This window comes from Tachypleus tridentatus, chromosome 9 (genome assembly GCF_004210375.1).
Source record: "Tachypleus tridentatus isolate NWPU-2018 chromosome 9, ASM421037v1, whole genome shotgun sequence".
NCBI lineage: Eukaryota > Metazoa > Arthropoda > Merostomata > Xiphosura > Limulidae > Tachypleus > Tachypleus tridentatus.
The window spans coordinates 71587699-71614071 of record NC_134833.1 but is presented as its reverse complement, the minus strand read 5'-3'; the positions used below and the strand labels follow the sequence as shown (position 1 = coordinate 71614071).

At 32.3% G+C, this 26373-nt stretch overlaps 1 protein-coding gene across 2 annotated transcripts; it reads left to right on the top strand.

The window, feature by feature from the left end:
- Positions 1-1187: 1187 nt before the first annotated feature.
- LOC143225463 (uncharacterized) lies at positions 1188-24205 on the top strand. 2 transcript variants are annotated; one of them, XM_076454916.1, is made up of 7 exons: positions 1188-1328; positions 10747-10879; positions 11556-11708; positions 14695-14967; positions 19827-19949; positions 21613-21861; positions 23882-24205. In XM_076454916.1, exons 1-7 carry the CDS (start codon positions 1320-1322, stop codon positions 23989-23991), a joined length of 1050 nt encoding a protein of 349 aa, XP_076311031.1. In that variant the 5' UTR covers positions 1188-1319; the 3' UTR covers positions 23992-24205. The 2 variants fall into 2 exon arrangements, with proteins under 2 accessions (XP_076311031.1, XP_076311029.1); XM_076454914.1 differs by lacking the exon at positions 1188-1328 and adding an exon at positions 4177-4278.
- Positions 24206-26373: the final 2168 nt, after the last annotated feature.

Here is a 26373-nt window from a genome sequence, read left to right as displayed (position 1 = left end):
GGTAGACAGATGTGAAAATATTTTCTTTGGTGTGATGAACACATTTAGTTCGCCAACCTAGTGTGTCTTTCTTGCACCTCTTACAGAGAGCATTTTAACTTGCAACAGATCCAACCCAGATGACGAATTTTCGTAATCAACAAAAAGTCTATTGAGTACTGACACTTGGCAAATAGAAGATAGGTTTTTGACGTTAACTTTACATATCTACAATTTGAAATCATAATGGACTACAATTAGAAATGTAAGCGCGATTTGCATGATATTTTAAATGGTAAAATTCTTTCTGTTGGTTTTGTGCTCTATCTTGTACATTTCAGTACACAATGGGTTTTAAAGAGTTACTTCATTTATTACATGCACTTATTTTCATTTCAAAATTATCTTTGATACTATTATCGAATAATGACATGATTGCACCCATCATAAGATTTTCAAAAATTCCTTTTTTAATTGGCAACTTTTGTGTTTTTGAACAGATTTCACAAAATACGAAATAAGTGCTAGTAAATACTAAAATATCATGCCTTCCTTCTACCCCCTTTAGGTAACTCAATGGTAAATTTAGGAGCTTATAACGTTACAAACTGTGGTTTAATATTTCTGGCCCGGCATGGCCAAGCGTGTTAAGGCGTGCGACTCGTAATCTGAGGGTCGCGGGTTCGCATCCCTGTCGCGCTAAAAATGCTCGCCCTTTCAGCCGTGGGGGTGTTATAATGTGACGGTCAATCCCACTATTCGTTGGTAAATGAGTAGCCCAAGAGTTGGCGGTGGGTGGTGATGACTAGCTGCCTTCTCTCTAGTCTTACACTGCTAAATTAGGGACGCCTAGCACAGATAGCCCTCGAGTAGCTTTGTGCGAAATTCAAAAACAAACAATCAATATTTCTAACGGACATAGTTCAGATAGCCTATCGTGTAGGCTGGCGTGTAAATCAAATGAACAAATATTAGAATGGTAAAAACTTTTGTTTTTCGTAGTAAACTACAGTCTAAAGTTCTGTTGTCGAGAGCACTACAACAATGTACTTGCATATATATATATTATCTCTAAAATATTTCCGGTAGAATCAGGGAATTAAAGTGCGTGTGTTACTTAATACATAACACTTTTCATTTATTACTGCTTCACGAATTGAAGATAATTTGCACATATAATATAGACAGTGTGTCTGATTTTTGAGTAATTTCCTGGGGTGAAAAGTCGTATTGTTAATCAAATCAGAGCTCCGAGGTCACTAGCCTAAAATCAACATAACCCAGTAATCTTGTTATGGTATAGTGAGAGAACGGAAACTGAGCTTAAGATTAAATACAGGATGTTAAAGGTATGTCATTTTGAAAAGAGGTTAAAAAGCCGTTTTTGTGTAAGGTGTATTTTTATAGGTAAATTTCTATGTTAATTGCATGGCAACAAAATTGTATGAAAAATTCAAAGGATGTGAATTCTAATTTTTATGTGTTGAGGACGATAGAGCTAATCCATTTAAACTTTGAAATGAGATAACCAAAGCTATTGTTACTTCTCGCTTAGGCCCGGCATGGCCAAGCGTCTTAAGGTGTGCGACTCGTAATCTGAAGGTCGCGGGTTCGCATTCCCGTCACGCCAAACATAGTCGCCCTTTCAGCCGTGGGGGCGTTATAATGTAACAGTTAATCCCACTATTCGTTAGTAAAAGAGTAGCCCAAGAGTTGGCGGTAGGTGGTGATGACTAGCTGCCTTCCCTCTCGTCTTACACTGCTAAATTAGGGACGGCTAGCACAGATAGCCCTTGAGTAGCTGTGTGCGAAATTCGTACGATATAAGCTGATTTAAACACAAAACAAAGACTTACAACATTTAAATTTGGCAAACAACAGTTAGAACACATACCAGCTACAATTTTTACTGCGTCTGAAATTTAATGATAACAGAAACTTAATATTTCATCCCACACTATTTTTTGACTTACTTCGTACAACATCTCCCAATGTTTAAAACAATATCTATAATAAAAGTATAATGGTCAAAAATAAAATTAAAAGTAATAATTCGATGTATTAAACAATAGTATTAATGAAAATACCTACATTTTGATATTGTACGAGTTTGCAAAATCCACAAAATTAAGAAGAGTCAAGGTAAGTTTATTCGACTCAATGGAAAGTATAATATTTTGCAAAGCTCTGTACAGAAATAATGAAACATAAAATTCCTCGTCCCACCAAACATGCTCGCCATTTCAGCCGTGGAGACGTTATAACGTTGGGGTCAATCCCATTGTTCGTTGGTAAAAGAGTAGCCCAAGAGTTGGTGGTGTGTGATAATGACTAGCTGCCTTCCCTCCAGTCTTACTACAGCTAAATTAGTGATGGCTAGCGCAGATAGTTCTCTGTAGCTTGGGGCGAAATTCATAACAAACCAAACCATTATAAAATCATTTGACAAATTAAAGTAAAACAAATATTTAAAGTTACAATTTTGGGTTCCTAAGCTCACATGGTTCTCTGTAATGATAATACGTTTTTTTCATGATTCGAATTATAAATATCTATTTTATACTCTGTGCTAAACGGTTATTTACAAGCAAAGAGAAAAATGTTTTGATTATTTATGGCAGCTATTACAAAAAGCTACAAAACATACGGATTTTTTTTTTGTTTTACAGATTATCCGGAAGAAATAAGGAAAACTGCATTAGTTGAAGTTCTTGTATTTAGAAGCAGTTGTGTATTAATATGTAAACTTTCCAAAAAATTACGAGTCATTATTACTAAAATAGATATTACTGTTCTGTGGTCTTAGCAAATTTTAATTTTATGCATAATTATTGAATATCACATTAAGCGCACCACGTATAATTTTACTTGTAGTTCCCATACGTTTTAAAATTAATACAACTTTACCCAAGTATCAACACGTAACCGAGATGGAAGTATGTAAATATATATATATATATATATTTATGCTACTATAGACAGCACAAAAGCGGATGAGAAATTTGCTTTCTGAAGAAGAGAACATTTCATAAGCTTGATGTAAGTCCTTTCCAGAGTGGGTTAAAGGGATTGGCCGTATAACAATGACATGTCGAGGTTTGAATTTTTATTAAGCTTAAAAAGAAAACTTTCTCTGAATTTCAAAATCTCACTGCTTCATAATTCATCTTTAAATTTAATTAACTCATAAAAACTCGTGTACTTTGCACGTAAGCCACATATGTGTTTTTAAAGACATGCATCGTATCAGCCTGGTGATTATGGAAATATTTGGGTTGGTTGTTCAAATCACTGTCACCAAACATATTTGCCCTTTCGCTTGTGGGGACGTTATAATGCAACAATCAATCTTACTATTTGTTGGTAAAAGAATAGCACACGGATCAACGGTGGTGGATGTTAGCTAGATGTTTTTCCTCTAATCTATCACTGCTAAATTAGATACGGTTAAGACAGATAGTCCTCAAGTAGCTTTGCGCGAAATTCAAAACAAACCTTATAAGATACTAAAGGCTTACTGAATTACATTATATTGAATTATAATATTAGACTTAATATGAACAATGTCCTTTAGAAGTATGAATTGTGTTTGAAATGCGTTAAAGGAGTTTGGAAAAATGATTATTAACATTAGTTCAATCCTATTGAAGAAAGACCTGCTTTCCAAAGCGGTCAACTTACGGTTTTTCTGTTTAATTGTGGTATAACTTAATTTCTTGTTATTTCTTTTTACACTAATGAAATGTAAACTTTTGAATAAAACAAAACCATTGAGAACTATCCGTGAATGTAAACTAAATCTAAAGGATAATATTGTGCCAATATTTATTAACTAGGTATTATATTACAAAAGTATTGAACTTTCAACCTTTTTCTACTATCAACTCGTTTCATAATTTCATTGCAATCTTCAAGCGTTTTCTTTTCATTGTCGAAAATTAAGTTATGATGGACAAAAACGATCTGTGCTTTGTAGTTCGAAATCTGCTTCTTTTAGTAAAATTGCTATGCTCTTTTTAAACCCAATTCCATTTCAGACAGTATTCACAATGGAATGGATCAATTTAAAACGAATAAACGTGCTTTACTAAACATTTACTTAGTCAGTATTTGGGATTACGTGTTTTGACCTCCTTTTTCTGAAAATGTGTTTAAGGAAGCTGAGTGTAAACATGTATTGAAAAACTTCAAAGTTTACTGAAGGCGGAAAGCCTGATATAAAAACACGCTCTAAAGTTATGCCTCGTTAAAGAATTTTTAAGCAAGAGCAGAGTTATGTATTTTTGTGTCTTTTCAAAGGTAAGTATGTATTATTACTCATGATATTATTTTATATATAATACATATGAGATTTAAATGCAGCTGTTTTGTGTAAATTTTGTGATTTTGTTCTATTGGAACTCATACATATTTTTTATTAGTTTTTTTTTTCTACATTGCCCTGGAAGGTTTCCAAATAGCTGTTGTGTTTTGATGACGATTAATTTTAAGAGTTTGATAACACTATACGTAAACAATACCAGTTTTCTTAACCAGTGTTCTGTTCTAATAAATATCAGGCTGTAGTTTTCTATCACTCGTATGTTTATAAAATATGATGTATAGTAATACATAAGTTTCCATAATTTGTTTTCTTTTTTTTCTAACTTTTAAGCAAAAATATACTGCTTGATCTAGCTTCGAAGTAATTTTTTCGCTAACGCAATAAAGCGATTAGTCAGATCTGATGAAAACCTTTCAACAATTAATCAATTTTTATACGTTAAAGATATAAGTTCTGTTTTATTTTAAATAATGTTCTATATTCATTAAACTAGAATATTCCAGATGAGTTGCTTTTTAGGAAGCTTTAAATTAAGCATTAATGGAAAATTAGATAAATTACATATTTTTATGATTATAATAGTTTTAATTTAATTTACAATTCGAATAAAGATAAAATAACAGTATCTACAGTTTCTGAAAAATGTATCACAAATGTATTGGAAGAAACAACTGTAAAATATTATTATTATAATATTCTAAAATCATTAAAATAGGGAAATAAATTGTTTAATGATATAATAGATAAGACTTGTGTTTATTTTAATTCACCTAAAGAATAAATGGATTTCAAAATCCAAAATTAATTAAATAAAAATATGTATAAATATGGCATTCCTGTCAAACACATTTGGAGACAAAAACATAATTTTCAAATCGAATTATTCTGTAAGACATTATCTCCAAGTGAAACTCTGACTAATGATAGTTTTATTTTATAAAGCTGATTTGTTGTCAAGTAAAAAGCCGCACACTGCACTATCTGAGCTCTGCTCACAGAGGAGACTTAGCTTTAAATTTTAGTTATCAGTCTTAAGCTAACCAGTTAGACCCTGGATGGCTTTATTTCAGTTATAAGAGGATGTTATGGACAGTTTTTTCTTTCTTTTTAGTTTTCTCATTTTTTAACATTTGGAGTTTATAGATTAATTAGAATCTTTAAATATTTTACAGTAATCTATTGTTTGTCATTAACAATCATAAGTTTTATAATGCGAACTATAAACTTATTCTAGAAAAATTTAATTTTTACACAATAGCTTTATAACTAAATCTTTCTGCCTTTAAACTTGTAACAGTTGATATATTCTAATAAAATAATATTGAAACGTGGAAATAGAGCAAGAATAAAATACGCACGATGTGAAACAAGTGCGAACATTGGCAAAACTTGTGCCTGTATTTGTTTGCTCACTTACGGTCTCCTGCAAAAATAGTTAGTAAATTTCGCACTATTTATGTCAGCAATATGCTATATAATGAACAAAAAAGTGGAGTATTAACTATTGAAGGTGATATAGATCTACCTGGCAGAGTTCTTCAAAAAGAATGGTATAACAAATTGTGCATAAAAATAAATCCAAAAATATTGCAAGTAATACGTTTTATCAATCACCAAAATTATATTTTTTAGGAATCTGTCTAGATCTTACCTATAACACTGTATTATCATTGATCACACGTATCAACGAAATAAGAAAGAGAAACGGGACATTAATCAACCACGTATCAAGCACAGTTAGCAACTTTACAGGTACTTCAGCCGATAAAGTTAGAATGTTTAAAAAAGTTACGTCAAGACAGCCGTAGAATACTCATGTCTGATTTGATGAATGCCACAAGATATTTTTAAAACATTCAAAATTAAATTTTATGCGAAGAGTTAGGAGTTACAGCAATAATACACATATGAGATTTATACATAACTAAGTAAGCCTCCCATGTCGTTACAACAATTTCACTAAACTTTCCTCGTATACTCTAACCTTTCGCAAAAAGTTTATTTAACTTGCTCGAGTTTAATGTATTTAGCTGAATAATATATTAAGGAATACTTAGTAAAAAAAGAGACATAAAATACTTAAAAAATGAAAGAAGAAATTATAAGCAAAATATATAAATATCATTATATACCTTTGTAGATATAATACAATTTACATAACGATATTTTATTTTTTCTTCAAGTGAATTATTTTTATATTTTGCACATATCACTATTTTATGTGACAATATTAAAAAAAGGTATGTTGTCGGTTTTGAATACTGTTCAAAATAAACTACACTTTGAATACATAAACTTGTCCTAGAAAATAGAAGTAAATAATTATTTTTTCTTTTATTAATATATAATACGACATAAATTATACAATGTTGAAAACACACGTAGAAATATCTTATGTTAAATCGTAGTGCAGTGAAATCACCTACAATGTTAAACCATTTGAAGGTTGTATAAAAATTATAACGATTGAAATTAACCCGAGCTGTAAAACAATTGGATGATCGGATCTGAGGTCGACTAATAGAAGGCGCGCGTCTGCCTACTCACACTTTACGTTATACTAAGTTGCTTCGTTTTCGGTACGCTAATACAACTTTTAATTACTCGAACCTTATAGTAAAATAATTAAAAATTAAACTCCATGAGATTGTTACCACTAGTATTGACAGAAAGAAAAAAGATAGTGAAAGGTTAAGTGATATTATTTGACACTACGCAGTAACACAATACTTTTACGGTTTCACCAAATTTTCGCTAAACTTTTTATAATGTATGTGTGTGTTTTTTTTATAGCAAAGCCACATCGGGCTATCTACTGAGCCCACCGAGGGGAATCGAACCTCTTATTTTAGTGTTGTAAATCCGGATACATACCGCTGTACTAGCGGTACTGTGTGGCCTAAGATATCGATGATTTATCGTTTTAAACCAATTACAATTTATAAACGAAAAAAAAGGTGTAAACGGAAGTTTAAAAATTGTTCTTTTGCGCCACTTAAATGGATTAGACCGTTTTAAGTGTAAATATTTTCTGGTTTTCAACACTACGAAAAACCGCAATTAATTTTCTTACCTACATCCGCTTACTACACACAGGAGCACAACGGTGTGTCTGTAAACATACAACGCTAGAATCCGAGTTTGGATACCCATGGTGGGCAGAGCACAGAAAGCCCATTGTGTACCTTTGTGATTAATTACAAACAAATAAGTTGCTAATCAAGTGAATATGTATAAGAGAAGTTACAGTGAAATATTTTCTTTTCTGTAGACATGAAATGTGCAAGAAATGCAAAATAAATGCATTCAAACGCTATTCACAAATATTTTACGCAGTATCAATGAATTAAAGCCACTTAATTTTTGCCCTCTTCTGGAAACGCTAAAAATAGGATTCCTATACTTTCAGTGAATAGTGCACAGCTATAGTGTACCTTTGTGCTGAGCTCCGGAGTGTTGACAACTAAATACTGTCGATACTATAGATAGGTTTGTGTTTACATGTTTATTTGTTTGTGATGAAAGTTTTATAAGTTTCCCGCTCTTGATTAAAAGGAAACTTTTAGTAGTTCCAGGCCAATTAGAAGTACAAATTAGATTTTATTTTGAAAAATCGAGAATATAACCAGTAGAATTAATTTTCCCCAAAAATGGCAGTGTTCAGTGGGCTTGTGAAAAATTCACGTGCTCACTGTTCTGTGATCGACATGAAGCCAGGGGAATGAATGCTACGCGTAGAGGCAGACTTTTGCTAATAAATACAAAATGTGTATATCTTTTACTATTGTTTTTCGCAATATTTAAAAACTGTGTTTGATAAAGAAAATAGTGCCTGTAGTTTAATATAATAATTAACAGAATACGTTGCAAAGAGCGTCGGGGTTAATTAAACAGACAATTAGAAACTTATACAAGTGCGAACCAACATATCTATGTAGCAATAATAATTTTCTCACAAATTTCTAGTTTGGATATTAAGCCATTACACACAAACGTACCTTTAAATCAAGGTTAAGAAATGACTCAATTTTCCAGAATTCAGGTGTTATGAGGGAATAACGAAATCAGTTTTTATTAAATGATTGAAATTTCACTAAAAAGACAAATTGTTATTTAAAATATTGTCATTGTGAATATACATATATTTTGTTTGTTTGTAAGCACAAAGTACACAATGGGCTGTCTGTGCAGTGTCTGCCACTGGTACCGAAATCAGGTTTTTGGTATTATAAGCTTTCAGAAATACGACTGAGCCATTGGGAGTGGGGGAAAGAATGTAATTAATATGACTGAGGTTAAGATTTACACCATATTTAGCTAATATACTTTTAGTTACTATGATTACATTTGATTAGTCTACTGTCTTGGATATTTTAAACCGTTATATTACGAAATGTATGATGGTGACAACTTTTTTGTTTTTAAAACAAATAGTACGTGTACAATTTTCAATTTACCCAGTGGATCCACTGCATGTCTGCGGACTTACAACACAATAAACCGAGTTTTGATCCCCGTGGTGGGCAAAGTACAGATAGCCCATTGTGTAGCTTTGTGCTTAATTAAAAAAAAACAACTTTCAAAATTATAAAATAGTCAACATGTTAGTATTAAATTTATTATTGTAGAACAAAATGGATCCGCTTTACCATTTTTGGTCAGTTAATTCATGGAAATTGATTGAAAGCAAGTGTTGCTATAGATCAATATTTACTGGTTTATATATATTTTTTTATAGTTATTTGTTCCCATAGTTGAAAAAAGCTCATTTGTTGTGTTTTAGCGCAAAGCTGTCGATACAATGTTTTATCTTCTCTGTTCTTCACGGCAGATACGACTCTGGATCCTAGCTATATAAGCTCGAAAACTTATTGCTAACCCACTATGGATCAGTTTTAGAATAATAATACGCGCTAATAGATCAGCCTTATAAAATACTTATTTTTCTGGGTTATATGACTAGGTAGTAAATCTAAATAAATTCTTACATAAATAATTTCCCTCTTCATTTGATTGATTATAGAGATAATAATTGTTTCGAGGTTTCGTGTAATTTTAAATTTAATAAATGTTCTACAACTTAACAGATAGTTTATTTATTTGTTCTTTTTTTTTTAATTAAAGGTAAAGAATTATAACTCATATTTATTGTAAGATTTATCCTAAATTTTAACTTAAAATTATTTCAATGCGAATTTCTGTTTGAGATATTACTTTAAATTTGAAGACAGTGTTTCTGAAACGCAGCTTTTTAACTTCATCTGTAAAATCAAATGTTTCAGATATAACCATGGCTATTTAGGTTTTGCAATTTGTTGTTTGAATTTAAGGATCAAAGAGCATTCGCATACAGTCTATGTAACATTCTTCCTACTGCCTAATGTTTCAGTATTATGAGGAATGTTTCAAGTGAGAAAACGTTAAGAATAACAAAAACCTTTTAGATATGCATGGTACATCCACACACACACGTATGCAATGAACAACCATCTACTTTTGTGATGTAAAACATTATGATTGTATAGTTATAGTGTACTTGCTTATGGCATTTAACGTTTAAGTTTCCTAGAGTTAATAAATACTCTGCATTTATGTAGTACAGTATTTTATTATTATAAAACATACGTGTATGCAGTGTTACAATAGAATGATGGTTTGTTGACTTTTCATTGGATTTTTATGGAGTTTAAGTGAACAGCTGTGCAATTATTTAAGCTACATTTTATGCAACAATTTCCAGATTTAAACTAATAGCATCTGTATTGTACAAATATTTTAGAGGAGCATGCCCACATATCCCGTAGCATTAGTATGCTTGTCACAATATGTGTTGCCTTTTGATCTCACAAATTAGAACCCTCTTTCAAATAATCTGAGAATGACCCTGATCCAGAATTTGATATGAATTAGCCTGCTTGAGTAAGAGGATATAAAAGCAAATTCAACAGTTATTTTGTTTTTGTTTCTTTTTGAATTTCGCGTAAAGCAATCACGAGGGCTATTTGCGCTAGCAGTTCCTAATTTAGCAGAGTAAGACTAGAGGGAAGGCAGCTAGTCATCACACCCACCGCCAACTCTTGGGCTACTTTTCTACCAATGAATAGTTGGATTGACCGTACATTATAACTCCCCCACGACTGAAATGGCGAGCATGTTGGGTTATTTTGTTCATATTTACTATACCCATATATAACACACAAGAGGATAGTAATTACAGTAGTGTGTTCTTGTTAAGAGAAATGAATTCCTTCATAATAAATGTCCCCCGCTAGTACAGCGGTAAGTCTGCGGATTTACAACGCTAAAATCAGGGGGTTCGATTCCTCTCAGTCTGCTCAGCAGATAGCCCAATGTGGCTTTGCTATAAGAAAACACACTCTCATAATAAATATTGCTTTGAAAATTGGTATTTTTTAAACGTATTTTATTTATTTTTCACATAGGAAATGGAGAAATATACACTGTGGAAGAGTATATTTGTGATGATTTTGTCTTTGTATCATTTAACGTTCAGCTTAACTGGAACTGAAGATCTAGCACCAGCCAAAAAACATGGAACGTTGCGAGAACCAAGATGTAAGTATGCTGAAATATTCAAGAAATTAATGAATACAAAACGTGTAATTATGTTATTAATTTATAAAAATATATACATACACATACATATTTTTTCAGTTGAGTATTATTTTCGTATCTGACATTTTATATATAGTCAGAGGGAAGTTTGTTTTATTGTAGAATAACAATATTTTTTAAAGCGAAGCATTTCTTATATCTGTTAGTAAAATATAAACTTAACGATTTTAAATGGACTTATACTAGTTTCCATTAAAAAAGTCTGGACAATAAAATGGACTCTACTCATATTACCTGTCCCTTGGTTAGACGATGGTAAGTCTTCGGATTTACAATGCTACACTTATGGGGTCAATTCCCCTGGGTGGGAATTGACACATAACACATAACCCGATGTGGCTTTGCTACAAGAAAACACACACAAACACATGATAGCAAAGCTATTATTTAACACAAATGAAGCATAACATTTTAGCACTTTGATGTAGGCCGGTATAATCTTCAACGCATCTTTTATATATATATACATACACACACACACACGCACGCACACACATATATATGCCCTAATTACCACCTAAAGAAAAACACAGAGCACTCCATGTTCTTAGTATTTTTATACTTTACTTCTTGGTTTCAAAAAAATTTAATAATTAAATCGGTATTTTATTTTCAGTTAATTTTGGAGTATTCAATATTCTTCAGTTTCCAAATACACCTTGCACTGTAGGAGATCAAACTGGAACTTGTTACTCAGCTCTTGATTGTATAGGAAAAGGAGGAAATTTTTCTGGCTCCTGTGCCAAGGGATTTGGCGTGTGTTGCCTTTGTAAGTAAAATAAAATAACTAATTAGTTTAATTGGGTAAATCATAAAAACATCCTGAACCTATCGCACATACTTGTCGCTAACTACAGTGAATTATAGACTTAAGACCTAACTGACAAACACATATACATAAATAAGCATTTAAACCAGTTAATCTAATAATCACCCTACATTTAGAAATAGAAATTGAAATGAAAACAAAAGTATAGGTTACAGAAGTTTGTAAGCTTTGTAATATTTAAATATGAGCATTTTTACGTAAATTAAGTACAAACATTTATTTTTAGAACTTTATTTCCACAAAATATGCAAAGAGTACACTTCGTAACATTCTGTTCCAAAGAAATATATTTGTTTTATTAATTTAACGTATTAAGTTTATAAATGTTGTGAGTTATAGAATTTTGAAAGCATTTTTAAATAAGTGAATAAGCCTGAAATTATTGTGAATTTGAAGCATAAAAGTATGTGAAGTAAAATTATTAGAAATGTTAGAAATTATCAAAATATTTGCAGCCAGTTATTGATTGCATCAATTTATATTACATTTCTGATCAATGGTTAATTAATAATTTAGATCTACTTCTAAATCTAATTTGTTATGCGAATGGAAAACTACACCCTTGTGCAAATTAATTGAAACAAAACGGAAAATTACGACTTTTTTCAATATTTTGCGTTTTATTTCTGAGAATACAAAAATTGCTCACAAATTAATACATGATATGATCGCTTTTATTTTTCAGAAGATTGTTAATCCACTTTGGCATCGAGTCCACGAGTTGACTGCAATCTTTACTAATTTTTGGATCGCGGTACCACACCTCAATTAGCTTATGTTTCGTAGTACAGTCTTTTCCCCGAAGTCTTTTTTTTACAAATCGCCCAAAGATTTTCAATAGAATTTAAGTCCGGAGAGTTTGCAGGCCAGTCCAGCACCTTTATTTGCGTTGTAGTCATAAAAATTCTTTACAAGTTTCGATGTGTGGCACGGAGCCAGATCTTGCTGAAAAATGCCAGATCCATCTGGAAATCTCTTTTTCAATTCTGGAACGACTCTTCTCTGCAAAACGTCGATGTACCTCGCATTATACCCTCTACGATATGTAAGCCTCCGACGCCATAGTAGCTGAAAAAAACACAAAAACACCTTCTTCAAGGGATGTTTTACGAACTGATTGATGTAAGATTCTCGAAGTTTCTCACCTGGAGATCTGCAAACTTGCAAACTTCTTTGACCCTGTACGAAGAAATGAGTCTCGTCACTGAATAACACCTTCCTCCATTGTTCTTGCGTCTAGTTCTTGTATTTAAGACCCCATTGATACCATTTTTTCTTCATTGAGTTGGTAAGAAGTTTTTTGACTGGTCTCCTTGCCCTTTGACCGACATTAAGAAGCTTATGACGAACCGTTGAAGAGCTGACTTTTATTCCTTTGACCTACAAATCTCTTTTTATGGCGTCACTAAAAGACGGTGATTCCGTGAATCTTCCACACTCTCCCTCGCCACGTACGCGTCGTCTCCTGGCGTTGTTTTCCTTTTTCGGCCACCTCTTCCTTTACGTTTCGGACTGATAGATCCGGTACTCACCTTGACCTTGATCACACAGCTGACCGTCGATAGGCTAACACCAACAACGTCCGCGATTTCCCTGTAAGTCATGCCGGTATGATCGTGCAGTGTCACAATCTTTGTACGCTTTCTAGGAGTCACGTCCATTGTGTATGACAGCTGAAAGACGACTGATTAGCAGTAAAACAAATAGCCTCATTTCTGAGAAAAGTCTAACGCAATTTCGAATGACGTAATATTCTTCGAAATTTCGTAATATATTCCAAAAATATATCGACCGTACTGCAAAACACAGCGAATGACGCCGTCTGTGTGAAAAAATGACTATTAAAGGAAATCAGCGGGTCCAGCGTGCCTATACCGGCCGCTATGCTGAAAATATTGTAAAATGACCATTTGTTTCAATTAATTTGCACAAGCATGTTATTATCAGTAACTTAGAAACTTTGCTGCATTAAAATAGCAAATTACTTTTGATAAAATATTTAACGTAATGCAAAAAAGACAATCTTATGTCACCGACAGAAATGATTTACACAATAATATAAACAAAACATGTTTTGTGAGGGGTTATCTATAATTGAAATGCTTTTTTTAATAAACTGAAACAAATGTTTATAAAGTGTCTTAAAGAATTATATTTTACACTGACTTTTTAACACTTAGAAATGAAATAAAGAATCTTCAATCTAGGTTTGTTGTAATATAAATATATTTATGTTCATGTAAGCTATGATTTTGATCCTAATCATAAACATATAGCTTAAACTTCTAATTAATATAATAAATTTTACTAATCCTCTTCGGATTATCAACAAACATTCTAGGACCGGCATTAACCGTCAGGTGGTTAAGGCACTCGACTCTTAATCCGAGGGTCACAGGTTCGAATCCCCGTTACATCAAAGTTGCTCGCCTTTACATTATCGTCGTAATAATGTTCGATTAATTCCACTACTTATTGGTAAAAGAGTAGCCCAAGAGTTGGCGGTTGGTGGTGATGATTAACTGCCTATTTTGGATTAAGAAATACTGGAACTTGAGAAGCTTTTCAGTTGCATTCTTCATGGAAGTTTTCAAACTATATGCTAAGAATTAGAAAGGAATAGAATATGTGAAATATCCTACAAGCTGTTTGTGAATTAATGCTCAAACACTCTGGTATGTTGTTTGTTAAACTTTCTACGAACCTGGTGTATCACACAACAACAGAAGAAAATATTAAAAATTTAAAATCCTCATTGTTAATTAACATGTTCATAAGTAATGTTTCTAGTGAATTAGAAATATATAAGTATATACATTATGAATGAAAATTTAAACTGTCTAATGTTGTCTTGTTGTGTGTTATTGTAACTTTTTGTGTTTTAGGACATGTAATGCGAATAAAGTTTTCGTTTTCTGTTAATTAGTCACCCAAAGTTGTGGCGGGAGTGTGTCCGTGAACAATACATACTTTGTAAACCCTGGTTATCCTTCTCCGAGCTCTCGGAATGAGTTCTGTTCGATGACCGTGAAGAAGATTTCTTCCAATATCTGCCAGCTTCGTTTAGACCTTGAACAATACGATACAGTAGGCCCTGATTTGATCACTGGTACCTGTCGAGTAGACTCCTTTTCTGTCAGCGGACAAGACATTAATAGTATAGTTCCTGTGTTATGTGGCAAAAATTCTGGCCAACATGGTGAGTGCACGTATGAGTTACTAGTTAATTTCTTTTTTTTTTGCGTACTTATGGAGTATTTTCACTGTTCGATTATTTTTTGGGCTGGCATTAGAAGCGTATTTTTTTGCTACTTAATATTTATTTTATGTATGTGTGTTTACCAAAGCTTTACATACTAAACATTTATTTTTAGCTACACGTCTAAAACTGTAATGTGATCTTTTTCGTCAAAAGAGTAAATAGTAGTTTAATGTGAATACGACTGTATACTTCATTTGAAATATTATCCAATATTGAGTTTGACAACTTTTCTTCACATTAGTAGTCTAAACTTGTTGTGTCAAATACTACTCGAAATGCTGAAGACGTTTTGTTCAGTTCACGACTCATTTATAGAAGAGTAGGTTCTGAAAATGTGTTTACATGTATTTACAGAGGATTAAAACAGTAAATACAAAGTCCAAGTTTATCCAAACGATACTCAAAAATACTGGCTAAAAATATGACTGAAGTTGCTGTTGTACTTTTGAACCAGTTCTATGCATTAACAACACTCTACATTCTAGTACTATTGTCTTTGAAACTTCCTTCACTGAGGTGAACCTGCAGAAATGTCGGCAAAAAGTTACGTTACGTTCTGGAAGTTGTTTTATCTTTAAAAAACACGAAGTATGATACCAAACAGTGATGACGAGAAACCCACTTGTTGAGAAAATTTATATGCAAAAACGGCTCGTTTGGGCTGAGAAAACACTTTTACATAGAAAAGCGAACAACGTTTCGACCATCTTCGGTCATCGTCAGGTTCACAAAGAAAGAGGTAACTGACCGGAAGCTGACCACATGTTTGAAAGGGGTTGTGTAACTGTGTGTCGAAATGTAGAGGGCGGTATTAGATGTTTGAATATATAATTTTATTTATTTTATTTTATTAATATAGGTATAAAGGCGTTCCTTTATATTGGTTTATTTTGGGTTTAAGTTGTTGTATAAGTAAGGCTTCTTTAATTTTGCGTTTGTTTATGTTTGTTTCTTTATTTAGTATTTGAGTGTTTTCTATGGTTATGTTGTGTTTATTTGACTTGCAGTGTTCGAAAACGTGTGAAGGTGACTTTTTATGTTCTTTGAATCTGGTTTCCATTTTTCTACTTGTTTCTCCAATATAGAAGTCGTGGCAGTTATCACATTGTATTTTATAAATAATGTTGGTGTGGTGTTTGTCAGTGTAGTTTTACATAGTATAGACCTCAGTTTTGTGCCGGGTTTTGAATAAATTTGGTATTAATTGGAATGTCATATTTTGTTACTAATTTTTGCCAAATGTTGGTTATTTGTTTGCTGATGTCAGGAATATATGGTATACAGCAGTATATGGTTTCGTGGTTTTTTGATTCGTGAGCTGTATTTACTTTAGTTGGTTGATTTTGCTTTCTGTCTAGGTGTGTGCGTATAATGTTTTCTACGGTTTGTGGAGGAAACTTATTGATGTTGATGAAGTATTGTTTTATTTTGTCTAATTCATCGTTAATTTTATCTGGTGAGCATAGTTTTATGGCTGTGTTTATTTGGTTTCTTAGTATGTTGAGTTTTTGTTTTGTTTTATGTGCTGAGTCCCAAGGAATGTATAGTCCAGTATGGGTGATTTTTCGGTGGATTTCTGTTTGAAATTGTGTATCAGTTCTTGTAATTTTGAGGTTAAGAAATGATATTTGATTGTTTTCTTCCTGTTCACATGTGAAGTTGATGTTGGGATGTATAGAGTTAATGTGATTGAAAAAAATTAAGTATGTGTTCTGTAGATTTGAATCCCGCAACCGTGTCATCTACATATCTGTACCAGTATAGTGGTGGATGTAATGCTGTGTTAATTGCTTGTGTTTCAACTTGTGTCATAAAAATATTGGCGATATTGGTGATAATGGGTTGCCCATGCTTAGGCCATTTACAGAAAAAACTACTGAAAGCCATGTTGAACACAAAATACAAAGAACTACATGACTTACAAAAACAAAAAATGAATCTAGACCATCAACTGGCATGCTGCATTAAACCAGAGATTTACGGACTTATACAACGAAACATAAACCAAATCAATACTAAAAACGACAGAGACAAAAAGATCTGCCACAACAAAAAACTAGAAAAACTAAGATGTAAACAACAGAAAAGACACCAAAACGACAAACCGTTGACTAACCTCATAATTAACAGATCCGACCGTCAATTAAACACAGACGAGAAACAACTACTTAACAAAGGACTCAACTTCGCTATAGCACCTAGGTACATTCCAACCATAGAAATCAAAACATGTTTAGAAGACCTAGCCAGGAGACTTGTGATACCTTCTACAGAGAACAAAAACAAGGAAACAACCAAAAACAACCAACAGAAAGAAGACAACTTAAATAATTTTATTGACATTCAACAGCCAAACTTCCCAGGTAAAATTACAAATTTATATTTTCCAGAAACACCTAAAAACAACATCTTAAACGATTTTTTCAAAGAATTTTCTCACAAAACCATCAACATAATTTCACAAAACAGAAAACTGAAAACAACCTTACAAAAGAGACATTAATTGCATTAAAACCTAAAACAAGACAAAACATAAAAATTCTAAAAGCAGATAAAGGTAACGCTATAGTCATAATGAACACGAATGAATACAGATTCAAAGAACATAAAAGTCACCTTCACACGCTTTCGAACACTGCAAGTCAAATAAACACAACATAACCATAGAAAACACTCAAATACTAAATAAAGAAACAAACATAAACAAACGCAAAATTAAAGAAGCCTTACTTATACAACAACTTAAACCCAAAATAAACCAATATAAAGGAACGCCTTTATACCTATATTAATAAAATAAAATAAATAAAATTATATATTCAAACATCTAATACCGCTCTCTACATTTCGACACACAGTTACACAACCCCTTTCAAACATGTGGTCAGCTTCCGGTCAGTTACCTCTTTCTTTGTGAACCTGACGATGACCGAAGAAGGTCGAAACGTTGTTCGCTTTTCTATGTAAAAGTGTTTTCTCAGCCCAAACGAGCCGTTTTGCATATAAATATGATACCAAACGTGGCTCGAGAAAACATCTTCCACTCCAATATAAACATTAAACAGCTTATCCTGTCGAAACAAAATAAGAAGTATCAAGCGTTCCTTGGGGTTTTTATCGCTATTTTTGCTCCTTTATCACTGAGGAAAGGAATTTAAACGGTTCATCAGACCATATCATACTCTTCAATTCATTCATGTCAGTTTAGGCTGGAAGATAGTGATAACAGAGGGAGTGCCAAACTGAGAATATGTATGTATATATATTATATCGTATTACTCAGAATTCTACAACAGCTCCACAGTTAGCGTTCTAATCTAATCGATTTGAAAACCGATTGCCGCCATATCACAGTTTTTGTAATGCCTTTCGCGCGGTATGATTGTACATAGATGCATTCTAGCAATTTATGAAGGATTTGGCCAATCAAGACACATTATTAACTAGCCTATGGAAACGTATTTGGGTATTTTACCTTGATTTACTAGCAGTTAGCGGGTGCACATTTAACCTAGTACTATACACATTTCCTTTCGATTGTCATTGTTAATAGACTTACTTTAATAACAGGTGATGTATTTGAACAGTCTGTCAAAGAAACCACACCTGATAATGATGTGCCTATAAGATAAGTTCTCATTATCATATCTGTTGAAAAATAAAGATATCTTTACTTTTACTAATTGTATTGTAAACTGACCATATATTGCCTATTAATATGCGTATATACACAGCTTATCAATAAATAAATATATACCAATTCCGGAAAATAGGCTGTTTTTTATTTTAAAAAAATGGAGCTTATTGGTTTGTTTATTTTAAATTTCGCGCAAAGCTACTCGAGGGCTATCTGCGCTAGCCGTCCCTAATTTAGCAATGTAAGGCTAGAGGGAAGGCAATTAGTCATCACCACCCACCGCCAATTGTTGGGCTACTCTTTTACCAACGAATAGTGGGATTGACTGTCACATTATAACGTTCCCACGGCTGAAAGGGCAAGCATTTTTGGCTCGAGCGGGAGTTGAACGCCTTAACCCACCTGGCCATGCCAGGCCGAAGAAAAATGGATCTAATATTACTATTATAATATTATAATATTATTACTAATATTACTTATAAAATACTTAAGTGGGAGGTATGGCAACACAATGCATTTAGAATATCTAAAACCGAGCCTGTGAGAATGACCCCACTTTGTCGAATAACGTGAATAGGAATATTTGTATTAATTTGATGTTTGAGGTGGTTTAAAAGAGGATGATTGGAGATGAAACATACACACTCAGTAGGGTCTTTATCTAGTGACTGGCCTTATTAACGGTAAAGTGTTTATGTCCTGACGTTCAAGTCATCGTTTAGTACTCAACTGATAAGCTGGTCAATAGCATATGTAGGCAGAAGGTGTTGCTTGAGAATTGTGTATTAATGGTCATATATTAACGTTTATTATATTCTAATGTCTATTGATAGTTAACCCTTTATTGTTGGTATTTGGAACATTATTAGTAATTATATACTTGATCATTTTGTGTTATATTCAAGTTTAATCACGCTCGCTAATAAGCATCCATGATATTGCTAAGGAATTTCAATAATCATTTAAATAGTTAAAGGTGTTTAAAACCAAAACGTCCCCAAAAAATCGTAGATTAGTGTATGGGTTACTTTAAAACAGCTATCTTTATAATTGCTAAATTATCACACGCGAATGGACAGTAAGGCTCAATAAAGGAACACGGAAAAGAATAGTCTAAAATATATTACTTACATTGTTTACTGTAGCTCTTTCTCCTTAGTTTACGTTGAAGTTGGAAGCTCTTCTGGACCGTTCAGTGTTAGAATAATAACATCCAACGTAACATATTCCAGAAAATGGAAAATTAGAGTGTCTCAGATATTCTGCAACAGTATTAATAAAGGTAAGCACTCTCGTTAGATATCTTAAGCTATTACCCGAACAGTAGTATACATCCTGCATGTAATTAGAAGTAACAAAGGTAAGTGTTCAGCACTATATTAGATTTAACAATGCGAATAGAGAAGTAATCCCCTGAACAAATTAGATTTAACAACTAGTATGGAGTAACAGTGTAGCTATAAATAAGTACCTTTGTAATATATAAAACTTAACGTTATAGATATAAATGAATATTTTTCAAGTAAATATGAATTAACAGTGTAAGTAAAAGTGTTTTATCGTAGTAGATAAGCTATACATAAAGACAAATATTCTTGCGAGTATTAAGATATATCACTGTAGACAGTTAGTAACTTTGTATTAGATAAATGTACACATGTAGATAAAATTAACTTTTCTTGTATTAGATAAGGAGAAACAGTAGAAATAAACATAGACACTTTTTATAACATAACGTGACAATATAATTAAATGTAAGAACCTTTGCAGTGTATGGAAATGTAAAATAAGTAATGCAATATTTTGAACAGTTGAAGTCTACATTAAATGAAATATGTTGGAGTTTGGACAAAATAAATTGAAAAGTAAAAGTGCGGAGACAATAAACACTTTTATATTGAAGGTTAAGTAGAACTTTATAAAGTCCATGTTTCCTGTTTTGTGTGTTACTCTTTGAGCTAATAATCATTATTTATTTGTTCACTTACGCAGCCGTGGTCCATTTGCCATTTTGCCCATCATCACTAATTCTATTGTTATTGGTTTCTGTCATAAACGAAGGGTCAGTTTTAGAGTAGACATTTTGAAAGACTTTTCACGAACATTGCCTGTACGTGAACTTACGTATAAGGGACTCAAAGGTATATGAGTTTCTTATAGTTACGACGGATACTTGGCAAGTGTGTGATCAAACGGAATTGCCATGATTACAGTTTCTTCAACCATTTTTCTTATAAAAGTAGCTAATTTTTCGAGATTTTACTGGAAGCTTGTGATCTTTTTGGTTCTTATGTTCGTGATCATATAATAACTTTGTACTAGATTATGACATAATCTTCCAGATATTAGTCTTCTCGTAGAGGCATTCCACTATTTAGTGGTCATGGATATGCGAGAGCCAAATCCATAGTTGAGAAGTCCTGTGCTCATGGTATAACGGCTATCAACATTGGTGAGAAAACGCTGTTTAGTAAATACAAATATTTCTTATCAAGTTCGATTAGCTTTTTGTATTAGATCATAAAGATGTAGACAGTGGTAAATATTTTTGTGGCAAACTTTTAAACTGTAATATGTAAATAATACGTATACTTGAAGTATATTTTAGTTACAGTATTAATAGTATATATGCATTTGAGAATATACATATTTATTACAACATATGTAGCTAGAAATCAGTTGAAGGTACACGGTGTAGATATATATGTAGTGTTAGTCGGATAATATACATACTTATATGGACAGATACCAAAAATAATTACTGCTAGAAGGAAGAGCATAGCGAAGCAGTTTACTTTTTTTCCATGAGCAATATTTTTGTCACATCTGCTAAGAAATTTACAAGGTAAAGTAATTGCTAAAGATGAATGGTAAGTTGAAAGTTTCCTGTTCTTATTTAGTATACATAACATAACAGTTTATTCCTTCTTTGTCTGTTTTTATAGCTCCTCCTGGTTGCCTTCAGTATTATAGCGGAACCACAGGATTATTTCAAAGTTTCAACTATGGAAACCAAAATCCTGAAAAAGGCTATTTAGCAAACTTAAATTACGCTATTTGTTTTCGTAGAGAAACAGGTATGTGTGTTACGAATTTTTCACCCGAAGGAAACGTTCAACTTCAGTGTGGAACTGAATACTTCGCTATAAATAATATGAAGTATTGTAACATCAATGATGCACCGTTCGCTAGTGGTAAGTTTAAGAATTTTTGTGTTGGAGGCTTAAACAGAACGAAACTTGTAAAGTAGTGTTCCTATGACTTCCATAAAGCTTGCACGTTTACTAAGAAACACAAATGTGTAAAGTTGTTCAAGTGTCAGTTATTGAGGGTTTTATTACGTGTGGATTGGTCCAATATTTGTATTTAATAATACAGGTTTCATTATTTTGTGAGGTACAATCTCTTTTTACTTGCTTTAAAACACTAACCAATTTAAAACAAATACACAAAGTTTTAATTTCAACTGAACTCGATTCTAGTGTTCAAAAAATGGATTTCTAGGTATCTTGTATGATATAAAATATAAAATACATTTTAAGTCACCATTTTCAGCTAATGTTATTTGTTCAAAGAAACTACCAAACTATGAAGTTCCATGATATTAGTAATTGTTCCTTCAAAAACACTTCAAATAAAATTTGAAACATTCATTACGCTTTTTCCAGTTTTGTTTCTTTTTCTTTTCGTTTAAAACTGAGTGTATTATTATTGCTAGACTTTATGTATTCAACGGTAGCGAGACTCTTGTAGAATATTATAGAAATTTCTATATTAAACAACCTGTGAGACTGGCTCTGAAAAGGATTATTATCATCAAAAAGAAATTTTTAATAGAACAACAATTTATAGCTTTGTAAATGGCAATTACCTTCTAAATTTTATGATTATTACTTTACATAGACTACATGAATCAAAAGTGCAATCGAGTTTCTAATTTTAATCTTAGTGAATATCGTACAGCACTTAATACAGTATAATGTGTCAAGAATTTGGTTTGTTTGGAATTTCGCGCAAGGTTACACGAGGGCTATTTGCGCTAGCCATCCCTAATTAAACAGTTAAATTTTTAAGCAGTTTTGCACCAAGCGAAAACAAAACGTAAACTGTTTTACGATACAGTTTTTAAATTTAGGACCATTCTACTCTTTACTGACATAGTAGCATTTAAAACTCGTTTATGTATTGATAATAAGTAACACTTTGTAACTGTAATTGAAAATATTATATTTTATTTTAAGAGAAATTCATGCTGACTATCGAAAGTTCACAACAGGATAATTATACGAGTTATGTCAATTGGTTTATTTTGAATTTCGCGCAAAGCTACTCGAGGGCTATCTGCGCTAGCTGTTCCTAATTTAGCAGTGTAAGACTAGAGGGAAGGCAGCTAGTCATCACTGCCCACTGCCAACTCTTGAACTACTCTTTTACCAACGAACAGTGGGATTGACCTAGCATTATTACGCCCACACGGCTAAAAGGGCGAGCATGTTTGGTGTGACGGGGATTTCACCCAGCGACTTTCAGATTACGAGTCAAATGTCTTAACCACCTGGCCATGAAATGGTGAAAGGAGTCTTATACTGTGTTTACGTTATTTTAAATTCCACAAGTGTATGTCGAACTTTCTTGAATGTGGTTTATTTATATAGTAGACGTAAAGATTATGCATTTTGTTAATATATTCATTCACATCATTAATTAAACAGTTTTAGTGCCTTTTTATATGTGTATAAAACACAGAAATTACAGGGAAAAAGAAACTTTTTTTTTCTCAAAATTAAAATTATTTGTTTCAACACTGATTATTAATATATGTTATCCTCGAAAATGTTACATTCAGCAATATATGATATATAATAGTTTTGTTCGTTGAAAGACACACAGCAGTATGGAAGAAAAACGTAAGCGCATCAATTGTTCTTCTGGAGACGTTACTTATTATGTAGGAATACATAATTGTTATGAAGTGGTTTCGTAACTACCTATAAGTTCACGTAAGATGTAATGCGTTCTGTGAAGTAAATGCAATGAGATGGCGAATGTATAATTCATTATTTTCCTAATCTACTATTTGTCTGAAGTTCAATACAGCTATAAAAACTTTATAGTATTTAAATAACAACTAGAAACATCCTCACTTAGTATTATGATAAAGTTATTATTTATCCTTTTATATATTTCGTTGATACAACCTGTCATTCTTTGTAGCCGTATCAGGACCTATAATCGTTTCTGTGTTGACAGACGAACTACACGACCCAATCATACCAGGATTCCAGCTCCGTTACACCCAGATAGCGTGTTCTCTCAAGAAATAAAGCGTTCAATTGTTTAAATATTAAAGGATTTGTGATTCAAAATGTGATTGAACAAAAACATCATGCACATTCCATTATGACAGTCTTTGATTACTTAGATCCTCTTATTTTTACGCTTGAATTATTTGCTTTTTAAATACTATGTTTAAAAACTATATGTTAGTTTAAGAATAGTTAAAATGTTATAATAACTCAGAAATAAACATAAAAAGATACCTTACTATACTACTTAAAGTCTGATTATTTTTATTAGTTCTTAAAGTTTGAACGATTCAAAAGAGTATTTCAAAATACAAAGTAAACGAATAAATGGAAAATACTACCCGGTGACTTATGTAAAACGAAACAATATATTATAATATTTTTTCTTATTTTAGGTTGTGTTCAACATAAGATTTCTCCTGGCAAAATAACTTTATATTCTTATTTTAGTAAGATAATAATCATCAAGCAACATTAAGAACAATAAAAAACAATTCTTTGAGAGAAAATTCTATTCTTGCTCACGTGATTATCAGTGCGTAAAAATTATAAACCTTTTATAAGAACTGAAATCAGTCAGAAACAACACCATTCTTACTTTGTTTTCTATACTTTGTCGCTCGTAGGAACGTCATCTAAAACGTGATTTTTTCTGAATATTATTTTATTTCAGGAATGTACGTTTCTAAAGATAACATAACGACTTTTTTTGTTTGTTTGAATTTCACACAAAGCTACTCGAGGGCTCTCTGTGCTAGCCGTCCTTAATTTGGCAGTGTAAGACTAGAGGGAAGGCAGCTAGTTATCACCACCCACCGCCAACTCTTGGGCTACTCTTTTACCAACGAATAGTGGGATTGACCGTCACATTATAACGCTCCCACGGCTGAAAGGGCGGGCATGTTTGGCGGAGTACTATTGAAGTTTTATTAAATTAATAGGCATTAAGTGCACTTTTAAAGATATATAACACACATAGCATAAAATAATGAAATGATAATCAGAATTTATAATATGTTGTCTTTAAGAAAGTAAGGCCACTGCTATAAAATAATCTTAATCAATCTTTAAATTATTAACTTTATTTTTGGCAAATAAAATATCTGATTATTCGTTATATGATTTGAAATACAAAAGATTATTGATTCAGACTGCATTCTTAAATAAGGATTTAGTAAGGGTGGCTCTTTGTCCTTACAGTTAATGACATTTCACCTCAATACGGAGTATGGTAATCACAAAATGCGAAGGTTGCCTAGTATCAATGTTGCAGTCTTAAATCAGAGTAAGGTTCTGGTATTTCCTCGAACATTTCTCTGAACAAGCGGTTTTTTATCGTCTGAAGTCACCTTACCCATCTTTGAAGACTATCTCGTTACTTTCGTTTAGCCTGAAAGCCGTTAAGGCAGTAGATCACTTAGTTTGGCAAATCCCGAAAGGATGAAGTTATAATCCATTAGGCTGAAATATGGGATAGGTGAACCAACATATAATAAATAAAAGAATTTTAGGACTTGGTTTCCTTATGTGTGTCATTAATGGTATCACTTAGAAGTCGATACCTCCACTACACCATAAATCTACTCGCACCGTACGCAACACGTTACTTTATTAAAATTAGATTTGGTCTATTCCTACATTTCTTTTAATGGAATTTACATCTATCTTCTGTGAGGGTAATGGATTTTGAGGGCGTCCAGAATGTATACTGTTTCTTACTATCTGTATACTGATAGGCCGTTTAATTGTTACTGTGGATACCTGAACTAGTCTTTGAACAGGTACTAGACAATTATGACAATGGTCGTCCACTCGTCTTGATGCCCGAGCAACTACACCTTGACTTTGAATGATGTTGTACATTCTATTAATCGTACTTCGAGGTAATTGTAGCCAATTTTTAACATTTTTATAAGCAATTGATAATATTTAAAAGAATGTCATTCCGTTGAAAGTTAGATATACTGAAATCGCTTATACATCATAGGCTGAGTGAGAAATTATTTACATTTAAAATTACACAAGATGATTGATTTTCACAATAATTAAGAGAAAAAACATCATTTTAAAAAAGTGGGTTTCTCTTGTTAGAGCGATAACTTTACTGATTTTAATTATCCTTTAATTGTTTTGTGCATTGTAGGTTATACATTAAACTATATATAGCATATGTAGTATGAAATGAAACGAACTTGACAGTGGTTTAGTTTAGAGAGAGAGACGTTTCCTATAATGCTTCGATAGAGACAAGTCATAAATTAGATTATTTAGCTCCTTTTGTGTGATGTAGTTTATAATGAGGTGTCGCAAGAATAGAATTACTTGATAAAGAGGATGAATATGATTCATTCTCTTCTTTGCAGGATAACTCTTCTGTTTTTTAGTTTGCTGCTGAATATG